This window comes from Rhinopithecus roxellana, chromosome 7 (assembly GCF_007565055.1).
Source record: "Rhinopithecus roxellana isolate Shanxi Qingling chromosome 7, ASM756505v1, whole genome shotgun sequence".
Taxonomy (NCBI): domain Eukaryota; kingdom Metazoa; phylum Chordata; class Mammalia; order Primates; family Cercopithecidae; genus Rhinopithecus; species Rhinopithecus roxellana.
The window spans coordinates 130452105-130476225 of record NC_044555.1 but is presented as its reverse complement, the minus strand read 5'-3'; the positions used below and the strand labels follow the sequence as shown (position 1 = coordinate 130476225).

General features: G+C 41.2%; 1 protein-coding gene across 2 annotated transcripts; it reads right to left on the bottom strand.

The window, feature by feature from the left end:
* On the bottom strand, nucleotides 1-18393 carry LOC104677806 (embryonic testis differentiation protein homolog A-like). Of its 2 annotated transcripts, none has more exons than XM_030934440.1 (2): nucleotides 1322-1346; nucleotides 1-356 (listed from the first exon to the last, which is right to left on the bottom strand). In XM_030934440.1, the coding sequence occupies exon 2, from the start codon at nucleotides 305-307 to the stop codon at nucleotides 128-130; it is 180 nt and encodes a 59-aa protein (XP_030790300.1). In that variant the 5' UTR covers nucleotides 308-356; nucleotides 1322-1346; the 3' UTR covers nucleotides 1-127. The 2 variants fall into 2 exon arrangements, with proteins under 2 accessions (XP_030790300.1, XP_030790299.1); XM_030934439.1 differs by lacking the exon at nucleotides 1322-1346 and adding an exon at nucleotides 18378-18393 and having other exon boundaries at nucleotides 128-356.
* Nucleotides 18394-24121: the final 5728 nt, after the last annotated feature.

The window sequence follows — 24121 nt, the reverse complement described above, 5'->3', positions numbered from 1 at the left end:
TTTTAATGGCTCAAACATGGGAGGAGTTTATTGTTCTAATTATATTTAATTTCTCAAAATTCTGGGCAGGCCTCAGCACATAAGCCACATGACTTTTGTCCAAAGCCATGTTCACCTTGGAGTTGTTTTATGACAGCATCCATAGCCACCTTGACAGGTCGATGTCACTTCTGTGCCTGCCCAGTTGTCTGTTGATTAAAAAGACCAGCACATTTTTGGTGGGCTTCTTGCATTTGAAGGACTTGTCAGGCTTCTTGATGTTCAGTGCAAGCTTGTTGGGACTGGCTTTAGGGAGTTCTTTATCCATGACACAGCGGCTCCAAACAACCTCAGAAAGACAGCTCAACAAAGAAAGTCTGAAAAAGATGGTGAATTCCAGGTAATCAAGTGGACCTGGGACCTCTTCTTCACTGCCACACACCGACACAGTCACATATTACACGCACGTGCACACACACACAAACACACTCAGCTACCAGCAGTAGTCACACGCAATTGCTTTGGGCCATCATCTGATTTGAAATGCCAACTATATCATTTATTCAATCTGTCTCACACATGGGGCTGTATAGGAGCCTGATGGGACCTGGAACATTAAGGACACATTGTTGCATCAACCCGATCTTCATCTGACACACACAGACTTGTTAGATTGCACTCAAAGCACTAGCTTAAACTCAAGCGCTAATTTTAACTAATATCCACACTAATTTTAACTCAATTTTATGTTGCTCTTTTGCAGAGCTGCCTTTGAAAATCAGGCAGGGGGTTGGAGTAAGAGCCATACCTGCTTCACCTCTGTCTCCTTTGAAAATCATTGGTGAAGCAGGTATGGCTCTTACTCCAACCCCCTGTGTAAGAAATAAACTGTACATTCTCAAGTGATACCTAGTTTCTGTTTCTAAGGCCCATCCTGCTGAGTTTCCATGTGGGGAATGTAATCTCAGTGATTTAAAGATTGTACTCACCTCTGATACCTGACCCTGTCTCACCCCCAAAAATGCTGTGTGGTATTTTATTTGAATCTGGCACAATGCCAAGGCCAGGGGTGGATGCCAACTGTGTTCTCAATTTTGGGCTCCCAAGAGAGATTAAAGGACTTGCCCAAGGTTACAGAGAGGTGAGACTGGAACTGAGAAAGCCTGTATCTGAAGCCTTGTGCTCCTACCCATTCCTCTATAGTGTCTCTGTATCAGTTTGAACAAATGACTCTCCCATACCCTCCCCTGATTACCAAACAGGGTTGGGGTTTATCAGATAGGTTAGTCAGGTAATGGCACAACAGGATGCTCTATGATCTTGGTATATCAGGATATTTTACCTGTCAGGCCACTCAGGTTGCTTTTTAAGAACGATCTGGACCAGAGGGTAAACAGTAAGAGGAAACACGCTTTGGCACTCTCTCTCTTTCCCTGAGTCCCAGGGCCTTATTGGTTCGGTACCAAGTGAAGTCATGGTTACTATAGTGACTCACAATTGCCCTCAGAATCTAGTGCCAACAGTCTACAAGATTCAAATGCTGGCCACCATCACCTGGCTTCCTTCTGGTTCAGGACTCAATAGGGTGAGGAAATTTGCTGGGTGAGGAAGCAGGTATATCCTGTGGCTGGGCGCCATCTGCATGTCTCTTTCCTGGATGAAACACTCAGCTATCCTGGCCTCAGAACTTCTTCCTGGCTTGTGCAAAATTCCTTCATTAAAATTTCTTCTTTGTGTAGATTAACAGCACCCACTGCATCTTGCCAGGTTCCCTGGGTAGTGATCAGCAACTTTGTCTGCCATGCTCCAGTCAGGGAATTAGTCTCAGGTCAAATTTCCCACTTACTTGTCAATCTCTGCATCCTGCCTTGGTCATGACTCTGCAATTACTCCCTTCTATATTATACAATTCATGTAAATGGAGTGTTTATTTAGTGGCAGAAATTAAACACTGCAATTTGACACTGCTGTCTCACACACCTAACCCCCTCCCAAAGCTCAGTGCAGTGGAGCGCCACACTTTTATTATGTGAAACTAGGATGTAGGTGGGCTTTTAATGCTTCAAAAAATCTTATGCTAAAACTGGTCCAGTTCCTTGAGACATACTCATATGTCTCAAGCCATAGTCCCTTCCAAGTCTCTGATCTAGAATAACTATATTGTTGCCATTAAAGTGTGACCCATGTGGGTATTGTCTAGATGCAGGACATGATTTTCCAGGCTGTCCAAGTGTATTAGTCAGGGTTCTCTTAAAGGGACAGAACTAATAGAATATATATATATATGGTATTCACTTACACGATCACAAGGTCCCACAATAGGCTGTCTGCAAGCTGAGGAGCAAGGAGAGTCAGTCTGAGTCCCAAAACTAAAGAACTTGGAGTCTGATGTTCGAGGGCAGGAAGCATCCAGCAGGGGAGAAAGATGTAGACTAGGAGGCCAGGCCTGTCTCAACCGTTCACGTTTCTCTGCCTGCTTTATATTTGCTGGCAGCTGATTAGATTGTGCCCACCAGATTAAGGGTGGGTCTGCATTCCCCAGCCCACTTACTCAAATGCTAATCTCCTTTGGCAACACCCTGTAGGCACACCTAGGATCAACACCCTGCATCCTTCAATCCAATCAAGTTGACACTCAGCATTAACCACCACAAGTCTGCCCCTTGTCAACTTGAACCCATATACATCTCCTGAGAGCACACATAATCTTCAAATAAAGACAATAATAAGGTCATAATTATGTCTAACATAATACAACTATCCTTCGTACAACCAGAAATGCACCAATCCCCAACCCAAATATTATTACATAAAGTTAACAATACTAAATGCTGATATAAAGTAAATAAATCTTATGTCACATGATATAGGAAAAGGAAATAAAGATATTTTCTTAGTGCAAGTATATACATGCACAAACATGTTTTTAACAAAAGGAGAAAATAATCATGACAACTACAATTCTCATTTCGGTAGCTGGTCACGTGGTCGTAGCTGGTATTGATGACTACCTTCTTCTACTACCCATTCTGTATTCCCTTTGCCTTCAGCAAGCACCTCCTCAGGTCATCGTTTTTTTCCTGGTGGAGTGACTGAAACCTTCATTCCTGAAGGGTCTGGGTCATTTGTAGTCCTGCCTGGATTGGGCTGTTGTAGTTTCCCATTGGCCTTAATCACAGGGCATGGTAATACTAAGAGACACCCTAATGGATCTCCTGTATTCCATGTGTACACTTTTTTTTTTTTTTTTTAGACAGAGTCTTGCTCAGTCACCCAGGCTGGAGTGCAGTGGCACGATCTCGGCTCACTGCAACCTCTGCCTCCCGGGTTCAAGCGATTCTCCTGCCTCAACCTCCTGAGTAGCTGGGATTACAGGCGCATGCCACCACACCTGGCTAACTTTTGTATTTTTAGTAGAGATGGAGTTTCACCATGTTGGCCAGGCTGGTGTTGAACTCCTGACCTCAAGTAATCCACCCGCCTCAGCCTCCCAAAGTGCTGGGATTACAGGCATGAGCCATTGTGCCTGGCCCATGTGTATTCTTTCTTACCTCTGTTGTGGAGTAGTAGGCTGATTTCATCTTGATAGTCTGGGTCAGTCACCCCAGTCAACACTATAACTTCCTTCTTAGCCTGTTGACTTAAAGGTAGGAGGAGTCCAAAGTGTCCAGGTGGTAAACTTAACTTCCAGTTTAATGGAATCGCTGTTGTGTCTCCTAGCATTCCTCCCTCTGGAAGTAAGACCTCTAGGCCAGCAGAATGTAATGGAATGTCATGGGAACAGGAAGCAAAAATTTTGCTTTCATTATCACATTCTTTCTTTTTTTTAGACAAAGTTTTGCTCTTATTGCCCAGGCTGGAATGCAATGGCACAATATCAGCTCACTGCAACCTCCACCTCCTGGGTTCGAGTGATTCTCCTGCCTCAGCCTCCCGAGTAGCTGGGATTACAGGCGCCTACCACTGTGACCCGCTAATTTTTTGTGTTTTTAATAGAGACAGGGTTTCACCATTTTGGCCAGTCTGGTCTCGAACTCCTGATCTCAGGTGATCTGCCCGCCTTGCCCTCCCAAAGTGCTGGGATTACAGGCGTGAGTCACTGCGCCCAGCCTCATTATCACTTTCATCATCAGGAGGGCAGGAAGCATCCAGCACAAAAGAAAGATGTAGATTGGGAGGCTAGGCCTGTCTCTACCTTTCATTTTTCTCTGCCTGCTTTATATTCGCTGGCAGCTGATTAGATTGTGGCCACCAGATTAAGCATAGGTCTGCCCACTTACTGAAATGCTAATCTCCTTTGTTAATACCTCACAGACACACCCAAGATCAACGCCCTGCATCCTTCAATCCAATCAAGTTGACACTCAGTATTAACCATCACACAGAGGGATAACGGTAAGGACAGTGCTTTGTGTTTTTTGTAGTGGGGTTCTCATAAGGAACTAAAATGACTATTATGAGGAGACGTGGCTTGCCTACACACTGGCTGCCCACTCAATCTTATGTAAGAACTGAGGAAATTGAGGTTCCCGTAAAGGGACGCAGCACACTCCCTTTCTTGAGTAGCAGGGAAGGAAGGCTCAGTCTTCCGGGTTTTCTTCTACCCCACGTAGAACCATGTAAAGACCATGAGGCCATGTTCAGTGTCCTAAACAATTTGAAGAGGGAAGAGAACTTATAGGTATAGAATATTTTATTAACAAAGAAAGTGGAAAACTGTCTTTCTCTTAAGGAACTGACATCCTAGAAAACCCAGGCAATCACCCAGGAAGTAGGCCAGGAGAGGCTGACTGACAGAAGTTAAAAGCATAAAAATTTGCATAGTACGCCAGGCACAGTGGCTCACGCCTATAATCACAGCACTTTGGAAGGCTGAGTGGGGTGGATTACTTGAGCCCAGGAGTTCAAGAACAGCCTGGGCAACATAAGGCGATCCCATCTCTACAACAAAAATAAATAAATGAAAAATTTGCATATTCTTCCAATAAATAGGGAATATAATAGAAATAAAATATCTTACTTACATTGGTCACAATCGTTATGAAACACCTAGGAAAATGATGAAGACACATATAAGGAAAATAAACATGCAACTTTTTATGAGCTTCCAGTTTGAATATTCAAATAAGATTTTAAAATACCACATTTTTCTTAAGAGGAGGATCAATTTTTGCAATGGCATCAATTATCCTCTAAATAAATCGGTAAATCCAGTGCAATCCTAATCATAAGTCACAGCAGAATTTTGAGTGTTTGTGTAACTGGAAGACTAGATGAAATTATACTGCAAAAAATGTGAATGGTTATGTTAAAGGGGGAGCTTGTCATTCTGGACTTGAAACTTACTCTGTAGGATTAGTAAATGAAACAGGAATTGATAGACATGTCCACGGACCAACATAGATTCTAGAAATATATTCATGCAAAGCCGACTCTTTTGGTCAAGTGTGTGTGTGTGTGTGTGTGTGTGTGTGTGTGTGTGTGTGTGTGTTAGGGAGGGGAAATGCAGAGGGGTTTCCAGGACTACTTGGTGCTTCTCCTTCAGGTAATTCTGAATTCCATCAACTTTCACAGGTCTCTCTTCTGTGCTGTCTTCCTGAAGCCATCTGTGGAGTCAAGCAGTCATGACTCAGGGACACTCTGAAGTCGGTCCCAGCACATCTGCACGGAGCATAAGGAGGAAGGCAGATGAATACTTAAGACCCACCCTGGCCACTAAATCCGTGCTGAGCATTTTACTCAGTAGACAGCTTGGGAATCACAGAAATGATATGGATCTGACAGTCACTGTGGATGCTGGCACAAGCCACACCAGGCTGGAGCTGGCCTTTGCCAACACACTATGCCATCAACTCACCTCTGCCCTCCGGGGAGGATGGAAAATCCAAGAAAATAGTGTGGATCAATAAATCCTTCCCCTGATGCAACCACTACAAATGGAAACTGTGTTGCTTTTGGTTGGACCTGGCTTTTGTTCATGTAGTTTCTTGACTTCTGAGCCGTCTCTGTGCTACCAGAGGTCACAAGCAGATGAACTCTATCTACTCCCCCTTGAGGGGTGTTTACTAATGTTGCAGAGTCTGGGGGTGCTGGAGTCAAGAGGGGCCCTGTTTAGAGAAGCTGGAAGGGAGGCCGAGTGGACACATGGAGAGGCCCTGCAGTCCTAAATTTCTATTGGGAGGGGGCTTTAAGGAGCCCACTTAGAGGTCTTGATTTGTCTCCCTTGATGTTTGGAGTAGACAGTGATTAAAAGTTGGAATCAAAAGTGAATTTAAAATGGGAGTGGTTTGTAAAGCAGGGAGGGGCTTCTCTCAAGATAAAGGGAGCTAATGAAGCAACTATAAATGCCCAGAAATAAAGAATTGTCTTTGAATTTTTGGTGCAAAGTAACTTTGAGCCTACATTACTTTTAGCCAGACATTCAAGTGTGAGGGTAAATTAGCATGCAAGGTGTTCAAGTGTGCTTTCCCTGGAAACAGACCCTGAGACACACTTGTGAGCAGAAAGTGCTCACTTGGGATGGAGTCCCAGATAGCACTGGTAGGGGTCTGGGGACATGAGACATACAAGGAAGGCAGCCAACCAAGGGTGGGGAGAACCATCTATCAGGTTACCACTGTGGGCAATTGGAGCTAATTCTCAGGGGGACCCTGTGGGAGACCGTGTGGAACGTATACCTCACATTCATCCCGAGTGTAGGGTGAAGAGGCTGGGGGTATTTAGCCACCAAATACCCAACCATACTTGTTAAAGCACTTCCCCTAGGGTGATATAAATCTCTGTCACCTCCATCTTGCCTTGTTTGATGTCCAGCATGGTCCAAAGGTGAGAAAAAAAGCCCCTAAGGCAGAGAGTCATGTGTAGTAAGTAGCCCTATAGATCCAAAGGTGAGACTTAGCTCTGCAGAGCCAAGAGTCATAGGTGTTTTTAGTAACTAGCCTTGAGATTTAGAGGTGAGACCTGAGGGGATACAAGAAGACCACCACATGAGTCTGCTATACAAGGATTTAAAAAATATACTACCATATCTATTTGGGACCTAACAGCAAACAGAATTTGAATCAGATAGTTCAAGTAGTCATACTCTAATAAGGGAACCACTTGCATATGTAGGCAGAGAGAAGATACCACATAGGCTGTTTGGATCAGCAAGAATGGGAAGTTTTTAGGAAATCTGGAATTTCAGTGGCAAGGGGAAGAAACAGTGTTATTGGCTAGCACTAAAAAAGAAGGACCACTAACCAACAGCTATAACTGTAGAGTGAGAACTCCACTGCCAGAGACACAGTGACAAATAATGCTTGTGGTGAGGTTGGCCTCTCTCCTCCCACTCATGGATTTCTTGCAGTTGCCTACCACTGGCCAAATCCAACTACTAGATGAAGGCAAGGAAGCCCAGGTAATGTAGTCTACAAGCCTCAGTCTCCTAGGGCACACAGCATGCAGAAAAGGTTACAGGATATATCTAGGTGGACAAAACAAAAATAACCAACACACTTCATCCCTATTGTAAATTGCTAAAACTCATCTACTGTTGCCATTGACTCAGATGAAAAACACTCTTCACAACATAAGGAAGATACAAAGGCTCATCAGTCAACATATCATCATGGGGTGATGTCAAATCAATCATAATATCATCTGTGACCCAAATTATAACCTTAAATGATCACCAGTACTTTTTCAATAGTCATGAAAATCATAGGGAGAAAGCATTCTCACTTTTCTTCCTGTGACATCAATTCCATGTTCTCCTTAATCTATGCTGGCAACTCAAGTTCCTGGTGAATATTTACCCGGTAGGGTGACTCAAGCATTCATTGCCAAAGGATCTGAGTCCTTGCAGGTGATGTCATCCTGGAGTTGCATCAGTTTTCCACTGAACTTTAAAACTGGATTTGGGAGTGCTAAGCGATGGCCCAGTGAATCTCCTCAGTTCCAGAAGTAGTCTTCTTTTTCCCATTGTGATGCAGCAACCCAAATTCCCTTTGGTAGTCTGGATGAGTCACTCACTCTTTCAGCATGGTAATTTCTTCTCAATTATCAGTTTTTTGGGGCCAAAGGGATGAAAATGGACAGAGGACAATAGCTCAGTGTCAGTTTCCAATTTAATGGAACTATGGATACATTTCCTTGGAGAGTCATTCTTGATTTGAGCTTTTAAAATTCCAAACCACTAAGCCTAATTTTGGGGGAAAGAAAAAGGAGAAAATACGTAAGTAGGTTTTGGGTGTTTAAATTCTGCTCTTGGTTCTTTTTCATACATTTTCTTAAAAATGACAAGTGGGGAAATGAATCATCCGACTGAGTGCTTGTGGTTTTATGACAGTAGATGCTCTTCAGCCTCTCCAGTCAGTTGCCAAAGAATACAGTTTGGAATTTTGTTATACAAAACAATTGTTATGTAATGTCCTTTTATTATTTAACTAAAATTTGGGACTGGTCTTTTTCAAAAGCTTTATTTAACTTACTCTCTTCTTTTTAATTTACAAATAAGGAAAGTATTTGGCTAATTGCTTGTGGTTTTATGCCACTGAATATCCTCAAGCATAGTTTTGTGTTTTATTTTATAACATAAATGTATTTTTTATAACATTCTGCTGTTTAAAAATTCTTGTTATTTAATAGCTTTCTTTGTCTAATAATGTGATGGTTAATTTTATGTGTCAGCTTGACAGGGACAATGGGTGCCTAGATATTTGGTCAAACTTTATTCTGGGTGTGTCTGTGATGGTGTTTCTGGATGAGATTAACATTTGAATTAGTAGATGGAGTAGAGTAGATTGCCCTCCCTCAGGTGAGTGGGCCTCATTCAACCAGTTGAAGGCCTGACGAGAACAAAAAGGCTGACCTTTCCTCAAGTAAGAAGGAATTTTTCCTGCCTTTTGACTCAATCTGAAACATTGGCTTTTGTGGGGCCTGAAGTCTGCCAGCCTTTAGAATGGAACTACCTGTGAACCCCGAACATCTGAGACAGGTCTCAGTTAATTCAGAAAGTTTATTTTGCCATGAAGATGTGCGCCCGTGACACAGCCTCAGGAGATCCTGATAACATGTGCCCAAGGTGGTCAGAGCACAGTTTAGTTTTATGCATTTTAGGGAGACATGAGTCATCAATCAATATATGTAAGATGAACATTGGCTTGGTACGGAAAGGTGGGACAACTCGAAGGGGGAGGGGGGTCCCAAGGCATAGGTAGATAAGAGTTCCTAATTAGCCTTTCCAAATGAGGCAATCAGATATGCATTTATCTCAGTAGCAGAGGGATGACTTTGAATAGAATGGGAGGCAGGTTTGCCCTAAGCATTTCTCAGCTTGACTTTTCCCTTTAGCTCAGTGATTTGGGGGGTCCCAAGATTTATTTTCCTTTCACATACCCCATGAGCATTCCTGCGTCTCTAGCTTGCTGACTCACTCTGCAGATCTTGGGACTTGTCAGCCTGCATAATGTGTTAGGCAATTCCTTATAACATATATAAGCAATAGGATACATATATATAAATACTATATATTATATATATTATGCATCATGTATTATATTAAATATATACCTAATAATTATATAAATATTAATATATATATAATAAATATCCTATACTATGTGTATACAATATGCTCTAATATATATGTACATGTGTGTATACACATATACACACATATACATATACATACATACATATTAGGGCATATATATATATATACACACATCCTATACCCTATTGGTTTTGTTTCTCTGGAGAACCTTGAGTAATACAACTAGTATTTTTTAAAATATTTAAATTTTTTGTGGTATTTCCAGTGTAAAATTACACACATTGAGCATCAGACTGGTCAAGCCCCTGTTGTTTAATAACAGCAAATGCCTAGAAGTGCCACTGAAAGTAGTTTGGGATTTCATTCGCCAAAACAATTGCATGTTGAATGTCATGTTATTCAATTGAATTTGACCATTTGTTCTTTTTTTGTAAATTTCCCTTTGAAAAGTGGAACATGTTCAATTTACAAATGAGGAAATTAATGGTCAAATTAAGTAGTCTTTGTTTTCAGGAAGCGAATGGCTATTGGAGGTCCTGTTGTACACTTTTGAATTTCATTTGACAGCGTAATTGTGTATTTAATATAATGGTATTTCTTTTAATTTTGGACTCAACCCTCTTTCCCAGGTGTCTTGCATAAAAAAGATGTGTGTTGTGGTTTCTATTTACAAACAAGGAGGATGGGAGTTGTCAGGAGTCAGGGAGTTGTCAGGAGTCAGGCTGGTCAGGACAAATAATGGTGAGAATAGGCTTCCCTATCCTAGGGTTCACTGGGCCCATCCCTTTGGCCACTCTGTGCTGACTGTGCCTTAATACTTCCAATGTGCACATATTGGCTGATGAAATAGTTCCTTGAGTGCCTATTTATATTTATGCCTCCATTTTGTGACAACTAATGTGTAGTCAAGGGGAGAACTGAAAGAAAGGAAAAACTCTTGTCTCTTTCAAAAACCTGAGAACCATAATTACTGACAGTAACCTGAATCTTGTTTTAAGATAAAACAAGAATTCTTCCCTTTTATATCATTCTATTTAAGTTTGCTTATTAGCATTTGTCTGGTTCATTCTTGATATTGACTTGCATTACATATGTTAGCTCACGTAGAAATAATTCAATGACTTTGTTATGCCCAGACCGTTTATTCCCCGAAGAAGACCACCAGAATCCAGAGTCAAAGCCAAGCGGCAACATCTTTAATGCAAGTTCGAACTTGGTCCCTCCGTTCTACAACATACAAGAGGGCCTCGAACAATGCGTGTGCTTGCTTTTTATAGCCTAATGTAAACAGGACTTGTAAAGTTGCAGAGGAACGAGGGAATTCTCTAGGTTACAGCATTACAATTGGTTAACATTTTAAGTTTATACATTTAGCAGTTTTTTATTGGTTCCCGCGCTCTCACAAACGGCTGCGTTCTTATCGGGGACTTTCCAGGTGGTGTCTTTCTAAAGTTGAGATATATGGTAGTCTTTGAGTTGAAAGATATATGGTGGGGAGACATATGGTGGGATGAGCCCAGGAAGTTGAGAGACATATGGAGGGGAGACATATGGTGGGATGTGTTTATACTGGGCTCAGGAAGTTGAGAGATATATGGCAAGCACTGGTAATTAGAACAGAAAAAGAACAAGACAGGGACCTTCACAATGCTTGTCTATACAACGTCTGGAATCTATAGACAACATAATCGGTTAGGTCCGGGGTCAACTTTTAACTAGGCTCAAGGCGCCGCCCGGGCTGTCTGCCTGTGGATTTCATTTGATCTCTTTCAACTTCTTTAGTGAAGTAACATTAGTTTTCTCCAAGTATCACCTTCCTGGATTACATTTAAAGTGAGAAGGATGGATTGCTGGTACTTAGATCATAACACACCTCTGCCCTTGGTACTCCATGTCACCCAAATTTCAGAAACTGGGACATTACCTAGCCTCATAAATCCTGGATTCGGTCAGAGCCCTAGACCTTGAACATCATCTAAGTGTGGAAATCAGGCCCAGGTATCAGGCCTGAAGGCACTTTAATTGCATCTCCATTTCCAGTATGATCCTGGGGCATACTTTCCAATTAAGAACAAAGTTCCCAAATCCTATATTATATGGGCAAATGTTCAATTTCATCCATTGTTTTCTATTCCAAGAGCTTATGCTTGTTGTCAGATGGCAGCAACCCCATTTATAATACGGAATTCTTCACAAAATTGTTTTGAATGTTATTAGTTTGTTTCTAATGTAAGAAATTTTCCAAATTACTATGTTACCAATTAATTACACTAATATACCATAAAATGCAGTTGTATCATGTGCATTTCACGCCATTAAGTGTTGTAGTGGGTAACATGGGAAGGAGCACACAAAACCCATTTCAAAAATTTATTAGCCATGATCTTGCATAGTATGTGAGTGTCTGTAATTGATAACAAAGTAAGGAGAACTCAAATCCCATTTTAAGGGTTACCCATAATTCTGAATGAGTCATTAGCCTGGATAGCAAAGAATAAACTGAACTCTTTTGTCCTTCTCTCTTCTAACAAATAAGTGGCTTTGCCTCTCAGTGCAATATTTTATAATTACTTTATAATGTTCCATTAAAGCAGGATGAACTATGTTTCCTTTGTAAGGGGTGTTCAGGCCTCTGAGGCAGCAATCTTATCTGATACTGTGGCTTTTTTCATGCAGTCCCAACCTGTATTGGTTTCCTGTGTTTGCCGCAACAGGCTGTCATAAGCTGGGTGGCTAAAAACAACAGAAATGTATTCTTTTACAGTTCTGGAGGCCAGAAGTCTGAATTCAAGGTATCGGCAATGCCATGCTCCCCCTGAAGGTTCTAGGGAGGAATCTTTCCTTGTTCCGTGGGCTACTGACAATTCTTGGCATTCCTTAGATTGTAGATGCATCACTCCCATCTCTGCCTCCATTTTCACATGCCTTCCTTTGTGTATCTCCTTTGTGTGTGTCTCTATGTCTTCTCCTCTTCTTAGAAGAACACCTATAATGGATTCATGGCCCACTCTAAACCCAGGATAATGCCACATGGAGATCCTTAATTATATGTGCGAAGACTCTATTTCCATATACAATCATATTCAGATGTTCCTGATGGACATGAATTTTGGGGGACATGATTCAGTCTACTACACCATTTGGCATTACCATTCACTCTTTTGGATTACTTTGCACAGGCTGCATGACTGAGTACCCTGGGGTCAACAACCATTTTCAGAAGTTCCTCTGGATAAAGCAAAGAGGAAGTGTGTCCCAACTACCCAATGAATTTCCAAGTTACATAATTTTTCTGCAGTGGCGCTGGGCTGTCCACCCACAGGCAAGTCTTTTGGCAGATTCATACAGTCACCATCTCCTACAGAACCTGTGATGGAAAAGTGCAGTACTGGTGAGCCTATGGGCCTGTAATGTGAAGAGGGTGGAACTGGAATCACTTGTCAAGATCACCTAGACAAGTTCAGGGTACCCTTATGGTGTGCAAGGTTACAGGTGTTTTGTGAAGGGCAGTTCCCTCTTCCTGTCCCCTGTGCATCATGAACGATGGTATGAAAAGCCCTTCCTGGAGATGCTAAAGAGAGGGACTACCAAAAGTAGCAGTCACTCCTTAAGTACTGCTGACTTACTCCATGATAGAGACCCTGTTTCTATAACCTGTTCCTTTCATTAGACCGGAGGATCTTTTTCTAGTCCTTATTTGTGTTCCTCATGTACCCTATGGGTGCCGCTGTTATAGAGACATTGACAAACTTAGACTGTTCTGATTTCAAATAAACCTGATTTTGACTTTTCTAACACCAAAGTTTTGATCTTTATTTTCATCTTTTTTTTTTTTTTTTTTTTTGGAAAGCCTTGACATAGCAGGAAGCAGCAGGAGGGTAGACTGGATGAGATTTTAGAAAACAAACTTCAGGAGTCCAGGGAATGTGGGAGTGCTGCTCAGGTGCCTTCGTCTCAGGGGTGACAACATGGATTGGAATGTTATTTAAAGCTAGCTCTAACTATGAAAAAGGGGAAAATGGGACCTGTGGACCAAGTGGATGGTGGGGAGTGGTAGTCTGCCAGTGTCTCCTAGCTTTGATGGAGTGGAGTGGGCTTGTGCTAGGGGTCCTGGCGGCATAAGCCAGCAATTAACATAATATGTAGGCCAATACTTCTCAAAATCTTTACTTTCCATACATCATTGTCCATTTTCTTGCTTTGCAGATTTGCTGACACCACAAAGCATCTTTTATTCACAATAAGTCTCCAGTGTCTGAGTTTGAAAGACCTTTGGCTCATTCTCACTAACTTTCATCTTCAAGCCTGAATATCCTCAGTCATAAAATAGGAATCATACCTTGCTACCAGGGATGTTGTAGGATTGACTGTGATTATCTTTAAGCGCCCAGCACATAGAAGGTAGTACCCCTGTTTCCTTAATCCATAATTAGTACCCCATTTTCTTAATCCAAATATTGGAGCAGAACATTATGGTGCCTAGTTTAGCATTTCTTCCCACACAACCTCCCATCCCCCATGCACACTCAAGCACATTAGACTTTTGTCATCATTTCCTTTGTTTGTTTCCTTTCCCAGGGTCAGCAAGTTTCCTCAGAGATTACATGGGCTTATCTTTGGAAACTACACCTCTGTAATGCTGCAGGAAAGCAAGTGGTGGCCCAGAACCCAGGGCTCTTTCCTTGCTCTGAGCCATGTTCTTTTCTGGCCAACTCAAGACATTTTACACGGATGCTGACTTAGCTCAGTGCCCAGCAGGACTTACTATGATCTGTCCAGCTGTGTGGGCTGGAGGGTGCCTGTTAACTAGCAGTGCCAGAAAGGTCTCTGCTCTTTTCCAGCCTATGTGAAGTCACTTCTTTTCTGGGCACACATGATTAATTCATTGATGATCAAAGAATCATCAACGCCAAGACTTTTGATAATTTCAGGGGAGGAATTGCTAAATATAAGTATGAGCTATTATAAAATGTTCTCAAATATACACTGTAAGTGCTGCTATTGATCTTTACTTTTATCCTTTTGACCTTTCTTCTCAGGTTTTTGACGTTTCTTCTCAGTAGATAACTCTGGTGATTCTATTCTTCTATATGCATGGGTTTCTTTCACAGGGAGGTGTCATGCACCTGATGTCAGGAAAAGCTACATAATTTGCAGGACCCCAGAGCAAAATAAAATCAGGATTCTCTTTTGCAAAAATTATCCAGAATTTCAAGATGCCAACAGCAAAGCATTAAACCAAGCATGGGGCTTTGTTCAAATGTACAGGTTTGTACACCCATGAATCCAGGTATTCCCTACATGAAGGTCAAAACCCCTAAATTTCCATTTGCTTAGAAACTAAACACTCTACCTCACTTTTGTAGAGCACATTGATATTTCAAAGCCTTTTCACTTATTATCATAATTTATTAAATTATGTTAAAGCCTAGGAAGGTTAGGATCATTGTTATTTTCTACCTGAGAAAAACTGAGGCTTCACGTATTCAAAAAAAGCTTAAGACCACCTATTTGAGCCATGGCAGCCAAGGTCTTCCATCTGGTGACTTGATGGTGACTAAGGGCCAGCCACTCACCATCCAGACTTTAATTGGCTCTCGACCAAAATGTTGCTCATTTGGTAGATAAAGAAGGTCATGAAATTGGAACTTATCTGTGAAACCTCTTCTACCTTAGAAATTCAGTCATCCTGGATATCTTTATTGCACTAGGCTGAGGAAGACCTCAAGGCATTGTTTGGTTCAATGAGCAATTCTGATGAGGACTGGCATTCTGGGGTCACAAAGTGGAGGAGTCCAAGAAAGGTGACTGTAATTGGTGGCAATCTCCAGAACTAGGGGCCCTTCCCAGGGAAAGAAAAGGTGATTCGTCTTCAGATTTGTCACAGAACATGGATCCTTGGATCATTCCCAAGGAGATGACTCCTAGGCCACTTTTCGGCCTTCTACTCATCTTCCTTCTGTTCAGTGCATGGTTCCTTATTGGTGAGAATATTAATTACTAAGGTGATGTATTCCATATCAAACACATTATCAAATTAAGTGTGTTTTCCTTCCTCTTGTTGTTATTATTGGAAAGAGAATTGATTATAACTGAAATTTTAAGGCAAGGCCATTGACATTGACTATGAATTATCCATGTAGAAGACAATTTTCCTAGTATTTAATGAAAAATCACAACACATAAAAAGGCTGGATGTGTTCAAAAATTTTTGAATAATTTTTAAAATTATAGATGTAATATGTGCTTAGGTAGAAGGTCTAGAGACTTCAGAAACGTGTAATGAAATTTTAAACTGCCAAAAATCTGTCTACCTAGAATTATACCCACTGTTACCATTTTCATGTATTTCTAGTTAGGCTTTCCTTTGATAATATCCACTTTTTAATTATGATCTTTGACATTGATTTTTAGCAAATACCTTTATGCTTTCTCACTCAGATATTTGACTTCATTCAGTGGTTTCTTTTTTTACATTCAAGTGTTTTCATACGCAAACATTATGCTCGCTGTTAGAAAAGGCATAATGACAGCTCCTTCAGTGAGAATTTGTTAGATATGCCAATTTTTTAAAAATACAGTTTTCTGGAAAGATTTGTATGGAGTGGCATCCAAAAGGTGTAACTTCAATTTAGTACATATAGGAGTGATGAAAAGCTTATCATCCATACAGGAAGATTTGTTGTTTCTTTGTATGGTTTAATGCAGACTAATTGTCAGTCTGGCTCTTAGAAAGGTAAATGAAGTAAACGAAGGGATTTTCTATTTCCTGTTGATATTTGTACTTATGGTGTCCTGAGTTGGTTCTAGGAATAAGGTGTCTCCTCGAAAAGGTTGTCAGAGTTAGATCAGGTTTCCCAAATGACAAGAGGCACTGACTAGCCATTTCAAACCTTGCATTGAAGAGGCCTAGTGTTTTTGTGTCTACATATAAAGACACAACTCAAGAAGCTGTGTCAAGGCTTGGAAAGAGCTGATTAGGTTGCAAATCCCAAGCTATACTAGATAGAATGTCTCTGTGTCTCTACTTTTAGTAGTGCATAAAGTGGCACAGAATAGCCTAGTAACTGCTATATTCCCAAAGAGCAGACCTACAAGCTTTCACTAGAGCTTTCCTATCAGAGTCAGATCTTACTTGGGTCCTTCCCCTTCTGAGGATGCACTGATTGATGTCTGGGCAAGGGCTTCACTAAAGGAGATTGAGTAGGAGATGCTGGATAGAGACATGGTGGGAAAGGAGTAGAGAGAGAAGTAGGACTATTTATGGTGCACAAAGGAACCTATGTAACCTCCTGCTCAGAGGGTGACTTCCTTTCTTCTCTAAATGTGATATCTACCCAACACATCCAACTTACTGTTTTACTGTTTCCCTTTCAGCTGCAAAGTGCCTCCCTCCCTCAGGATTCTTGTAGAAGTAAGGATATGTGGGAGTAACAGAAAAGTATCCCTATTTACTTTAAAAAATTGTCGGCAGGGGGCCGGGCGCGGTGGCTCAAGCCTGTAATCCCAGCACTTTGGGAGGCCGAGACGGGCGGATCACGAGGTCAGGAGATCGAGACCATCCTGGCTAACACGGCGAAACCCCGTCTCTACTAAAAATACAAAAAATTAGCCGGGCGAGGTGGCGGGCGCCTGTGGTCCCAGCTACTCAGGAGGCTGAGGCGGGAGAATGGCGTGAACCCGGGAGGCGGAGGTTGCAGTGAGCTGAGATCCGGCCACTGCACTCCAGCCTAGGCGACAGAGCAAGACTCCGTCTCAAAAAAAAAAAAAAAAAAAAAAATTGTCGGCAGGGTATACTAGTTCTCCAAAGAGGCAGAACCAATAAGACAAACAGATATAGATACATGGGAGGGTATTTATTAGGAGTATTAGCTCATGCAATTATGGAAGCTGAGAATTCCCATGATAGGCCATCCACAAGGTGGAGACTAGGGAAGCTGGTGGTGTGGCTCAGTACAAGTCAGAAGGCCTCAGAACCAGAGAAGCCAGTAGTGTAACTCTCAGTCCCAGGCCCAAGGCCTGAGAACCTGGGTGGGCACTGGTGTATGTCTTAAAGTCCAAAGGCCAGAAAATCTGGAGTTTTGATATCTAAGGGCAGAAGAAGGGTGTCCCAGTTTCAGAAGAGACAGCAAATTCACCTTTCCCCTGCCTTCTTGTTCTATCTGGGCTCTCAGTGGAATGGATGGTGCTGACCCACATTGGGTAAGGAAAGATCTTCCTCACTCAGTCTACCGATTCAAATGTCAGTCTCTTCTGGAAACATTCTCACAGATATATCCAGAAACAATACTTTACCAGCTATCTGAATATCCTTTAATACAGTAAAGTGGACACCTAAATTTTACCATTACGTAGGGGAAAGGAACCTTCTCCACTGGAAACTATGTCTGCACCTCCCACTTTGAATGCTATCTTTCATCTTCCTAGTGACTAAGTTTTTAATTTTTATTTATTTATTTATTTATTTTTAGCCTAGTTTCCAACCACAGATGGGAGACATTAACCACTGGAAAAAAAAATGTAACTGTCTATTCTTTCCTGAAAGAAGATTTCCTGTTAAACCCAGCCAACAGAAGAACCCACACAGCACCAGCCAATTAAAAGGGGCTCTGATTTCCTGGAAATGACTATTATGACCATTGTGATGGTGCTGCTGTTGCTGGTAAAGATGGTAATAAGAAAATAGCCACAGTTACCAATGATTTAAAGCTTACTAGAACCAAGAATTGTGCTCAGTTCTTTATGTCTATCTCACTTAATCATCTCAAAAACCCTATAAATACTACTTTTATCTCCATTTTATAGGTGAGATTAATTATTCTAGCATTCATCATCATAGCTGTTGTCACACACTGAACCTTACCTTTATTTAGTTGGATGTTTTCCTATTGTTGTGTCACAATAAACCATACACATATTCCAGTATTATTCTTCAAGCTTGCTGTCTCAACTGAACCTTAACATTATTATAGCGGTCAGCTTCACGCTACTCTCCCACTAAACTGTTTCCTTATTCCAGTGTTCACATTCCTATTCGTTGTCTCCCACTAAAAAAAAAGACATATTCCAGCGTCATTCCACGGTGGTTTTCTCATACAGGATAATCTTATTCCAGAGGTCATCTGCATGCACGTTGTCAGAAATTGAACTTTTACCTAATCCTAGTGGTAATTTTCATGCTTATTTCCTCACTGTGAAACATAACCTTATTAATGTGGTCATTTTCATTCTTGCTCTCACAGCGAATTAGAAATGTATCCCAGTAGTCATTATCATGCTTGTCTCACACTGAACCTGAACATTATTCAAGCAATCATTTTCATGCTAATTTTCATACACTGAAACTTAACCTTATCCCATGATTCCACTTCATGGCTGAAGTCTCAAAGGGAAACTTAGCATTATTTCTGCAATCATCTTCATGTATTTTGTCTCACACTGAACCATAAACATATTCCAGCAGTCATCTTCATTTTTATTATAGTTTCATTGAACTATAGCCTTATTCCATCCATCATTTTTGTACTCCTTTTCTCATACTGAAACTTTGCCTTATTCCAGAGGTCATCTTCATGTCTCCTTTCTCAAAACAAATGCTATCCTTATTCCAGTGGTCACCTTCCTGCTTATTGTCTCACACTGAATACTACCCTTATTTTAGTAGTAACCTTCATCCTTATTGTTCAGGTCTTACCTTTATCCTTATCCCAGCTGTCAACTTCTTGCTGGCAGTCTCACACTGAAGTGTAACATTATTCCAGTAGTGTCCTTCTAGCTCTCTGCTGCACATTGAACCTTAACATATTCCAGCTGTCATCCTCATGGTTTTCGTCTCACACAGGACCTTAACCTTTACCAGAATTCATCATAATGCTTGTTGAACATTTACCTTAGCTTATTTCAGAATCATCCTTATACTTTTTGCCTCATACTTTGAACATTGACATTGTTTCAGCAGTCATCATTACACTTGAAGTCTCACATGCGATCTTAACTTTTCCAGTGGTCATCTTTATGTTTGTTGTGTTATACCTAACTTCATCTTTATTCTAATGTTCACTTTCATGCATATTATAGTAGTCATTTTTCATTTTCATGCTTGTGGTCTCTTAATGACCTCAACCTTTGTATTACTCTGTCCTCACACTGCTATAAAGAAATATCTGAGACTGGGTAATTTATAAAGAAAAGAGGTTTAATTCACTCTTGCTATGCTTTAGCAAAGAGACTGGTGGCATTTTGTCCCTGCCCTAGACATCTGTGGAGCTTTGCACTTGAGAGAGATGACATAGGGTATCTGGCAGAAGAAATTTCTAAGCAGCAAAGCATTCAAGATATGACCTGGCTTTTCCTGAAAGCATACGGTTATATGCGTTCACAGAGATTATTTAAAATAGGAACTTACATTTAAAAGGGAAGCAAAGCATAAATGTTTGGAAAATTTGCAGCCTGACCATTTGGTAGAAAAGAAAAACCCATTTTTTGCGGAGGAATTCAAGCTGGCTACAGAAATTTGCATAAGTAACAAGGAGCCCAATGTTAATAGCCAAGACAATGAAGAAAATGTCTCCAGGGCGTATCAGAGATCTTGAAGGCTGCCCTTCCCATCACAGGCCCAGAGGCCTAGGAGGAAAACATGGCTTCATGGGCTGGGCCAAGGGCCCCCTTGCTCTGTGCCGCTTCAGGACTTGGTGCCCCGTGTCCCAGTAGCTCCAGCTCCAGCTGTGGCTAAAGGGGGCTAAGGTACAGCTAGGGCCATTGCTTCAGAGGGTGCAAGCCCAAAGCTTTGGTGGCTTCCACTTGATGTTGGGCCTTCAGGTGCACAGAAGACAAGAGTTGAGCTTTGGGAACTTCTGCCTAGATTTCAGAAGATGTATGGAAATGCCTGGATGTCCAGGCAGAACTGTGCTGCAGGGGCAGAGCCCTCATAGAAAACCTCTGCTAGGGCAGTGTGGAATGGAAATATGGGATTGGAACCCCCACACAGAGGCCCCACTGGGGCACTGCCTAGTGGGGCTGTGAGAAGAGGCCCACTATCTTCCAGACCTCAGAAAGGTAGATTCACTGATAGCTTGCACCATGCACCTGGAAAAGCCTCAGGCATTCAATACCAACTCATGAAGGCAGCCGTGGAAGCTGTACCCTCTAGAGTCACAGAAGCAGAGCTGCTCAAGCCTGTAGGAGCCCACCCCTTACATCAGCATGCTTTTGATAATGACACATGGAGTCAGAGGAGATCATTTTGGAGCTTTAACATTTAATGACTGCCCTGCTGGGTTTCAGACTTGCATGGGGCCTGGGCCCCTTCTTTTGGCCAATTTCTCCTACTTGAAATGGGAACATTTATGTAACTGTAATACCCAAGATACCCCCATTGTATTTTGGAAGTAAGTAACTTGCTTTTGATTTTACAGGCTCATAAGCATAAGGGCCTTGCCTTGTCTCAGATGAGACTTTGGACTTGAACTCTTGAGTTAATGCTGGAATGAGTTAAGACTTTGGGAGACTGTTGGAAAGGCATGATTTGTTTTGAAATATGAAAAAGACATGAGATGTGGGAGGGGCCAGGGGTGAAATAATATGTTTGGCTCTGTGTCCCCGCACAAACCTCATCTTGAATTGTAATCCCCATGTGTAGAGGGAGGGACTTTGTGGGAAGTGATTGGACTATGGGGGCAGTTTCCCCCATGCTGTTCTTGTGATAATGAGGGCATTCTCAGGAGATCTGGTTGTTTGATAAGTGTCTACCATTTGCCTTCTGCACTCTCTCTCCTGCTGCCTTCTGAAGAAGGTACTTGCTTCTCCTACCTCTTCCACCGTGATTGTAAGTTTCCGGAGGCCTCCCCAGCCATGTGGAACTGTGAGTCAATTGAACCTCTTTTGTTTATAAATTACCCAGTCTCAGGTAGTATCTTTATAGCAGGGTGAGAACAGACTAATACACACCCCCAATTACAGTACTAACATTAAAGATTATTGATCACAGATCACCATAACAGATATAGTAATAATGAAACAATTTGATATACTGTGAGAATTACCAAAACGTGACAAAGAGACACAAAGTGAGCACGTGTTTTTGCCACAAATCTGGGTTGCGACAAATCTGCAATTTGTCAAAAACGCAGTATCTTTAAAACACAATAAAGTGAGGCACAATACAACAAAATCCCTGCATACATATCTCACATTTTCTTCATCCATTTATCAGTCTATATACACTAAGATTGATTTCATATCTTAGCTATTGTGAAAAGTGCTCAAATGAACATGGTAGTGTAAATATCTCTTTGGGATACTGATTTTAATTAAATATATATGCAGAAGTGCTATTGATGGATCAGATAGTAGTTCTATTTTTAATTTTTTGAGAAATCTCAATATTGGTTTCTATAATGGCTGTACCAATTCACATTCCCACCTAAGGTATAGAAGAGTTCTTTTTTCTCACATCTTCACCAACACTTGTTATCTTGTTTTGTTGTTGCTGTTGGATAACAGCCATTCTAACAGGTGTGACATGATATCTCATTGTCATTTTAGTTTGCATTTTCCTGATGATTAGTGATGTTGAGCATATACCCATTAGCTATTTATAGGTCTGTTTTCTAAATGCTTTAGTGTCTGTTTCCCAGTTGTTCATCTTGCCAGATGTTATATCTGCTTTAAAGATATTACCACTCTCTACTGCTGTGTAACAAACCACTCCAAAGTTCAACAGTGCAAAACAGTAGCCATATTATTATGCTTTCAAATTATGTGAGTTAGGAATGTGGACAGGGCACAGGGGGATGGCTCTTCTCTACCCAAGATATGTAGGGCCTCAGCTAGGATGACTCAAATGTTTTGGGGGCAACTGCTAGAGCTGAAGGATCCACTTCTAAGACAAAATGAGATGGCCGAGGTGGTTGAAGAACAAGCTCAGTTCAGAATAACCACCAGACAGCCTACAGGTGCCTCTCCATGTTTGTTGATCAGACTTCCTACATGGGATCCAAGAGCAAGTGCTTCTACTGAATAAGATGGAAGCTACAACGTCTTTTATGACCCCACCTCAGAAGTAACAGAGTATCACTTCTGCTGCATTCCTTTAGTAGCAGTCTCAAGCCTGCCCAGATTCAAGGGCAGGGGACAGAGACTCCATTTTTTATGGGAAAATAATTTGAGGGTATACTTTAAAATTCCCACAATAGGTAAAGAAATCAAGACCTGGAGACTTTGTCAAGGTCATTTGTTTGGTAAACATAGAACTTCTCAGTGTTAATTATACCATCTCTCTGCTTGAAAATGGAGGAATTGGGGTTAAGAATTGTACACTTCTGGCCGGGCACGGTGGCTCATGCCTGTAATTCCAGCACTTTGGGAGGCTGAGGCAGGCAGATCACTTGAGCCCAGGAGTTCGAGACCAGCCTGGCCAACATGGCGAAATCCTATCCTACTAAAAATACAAAAATTAGTCAGCTATGGTGGCAGGCACCTGTAATCCCAGTTACTTGGGAGGCTGAGGGAGGGAGAATTGCTTGAACCCGGGAGACAGACGTTGCAGTGAGCCAAGATCATGCCACTGCACTCCAGTCTGGGCGACAGAGCAAAACTTCGTCTAAAATATATATATATATATATATATATATATATATATATATATATATATATATATATTTATAAAAAGTATATATATATACACACACACACACACTTCTTTTTCTCTTCCCTATTCCCTTGGTGTGTGTGTGGGGGGGGGGGTGTGTGTGTGTGTGTTACAGCAGCATGTAAGTAACATCTTATGAAAAGGGACTCTAGTCCTCTCAAGATGAATTGTACTTCTCCGGAGATAAGGCAGTACAAGTGTTTCCTTTCACTCCAGGCTAAGATGAAGGGCCTCTAGTTCTTCACTGCTCACCCTCTACTTTCATAGGAAAGGAACCTAGTTGAGAAGAGGTGACTGAAGAATTACTGTAGAATACACTTCAAAGTAGAGGTAAACAGATCTCTTCTAGGGCCAACAGGTAAGATCTGATTTTCAGGAAAGGCCTCACATTTTAGAGTTTTGAAGTTATCTTCAGTAATTAATACATTTATATTCTTGTATTAGGTGATAAAGATGTTCATTAAATGTAAATATTTAAAATATATCAATATTTAATAATTTTTACTATCTTAGAATTCTTAGGAAATGTAAACTTAGGTCTTGCTAGAACTCTGAGAAGTCCTTTCTGACAAGGCACAAAAAGCTGGATAGAGGCTAACCTATATATCACTCCAGGAGAAAGAGATTTACCACCACTTCCAATCCCAGTGGTTAAAGTCTCAGGGATTGGGAACTGAGTAAACTGATTATCAATGCTAAGGAGACGCTAAGAGATGAGCTCTCTTACCAACCCATTTCACATCTGTTACAGAGGACTATTAAAGAAGCAGGGGGCTGGGCCCAGACTAATCACAGTGTAGCAAAACCAAAAATTAAGAGGAAAATGGCAACGTTGTACATCTCTTAAGTCAAAGAGGAATTATAATGAAAACAATTTTGAAATAATCAATAAGAACATTACATATAAAAGTTATGATGTCCAAAGCCATAAAGAGAAGAAATCTATAGCTTTAAATGCT

Coding starts and splice junctions, on each gene's coding strand:
- LOC104677806 (XM_030934439.1), bottom strand. CDS start 307: ATGGATAAAGAACTCCCTAAAGCCAGTCCCAACAAGCTTGCACTGAAC.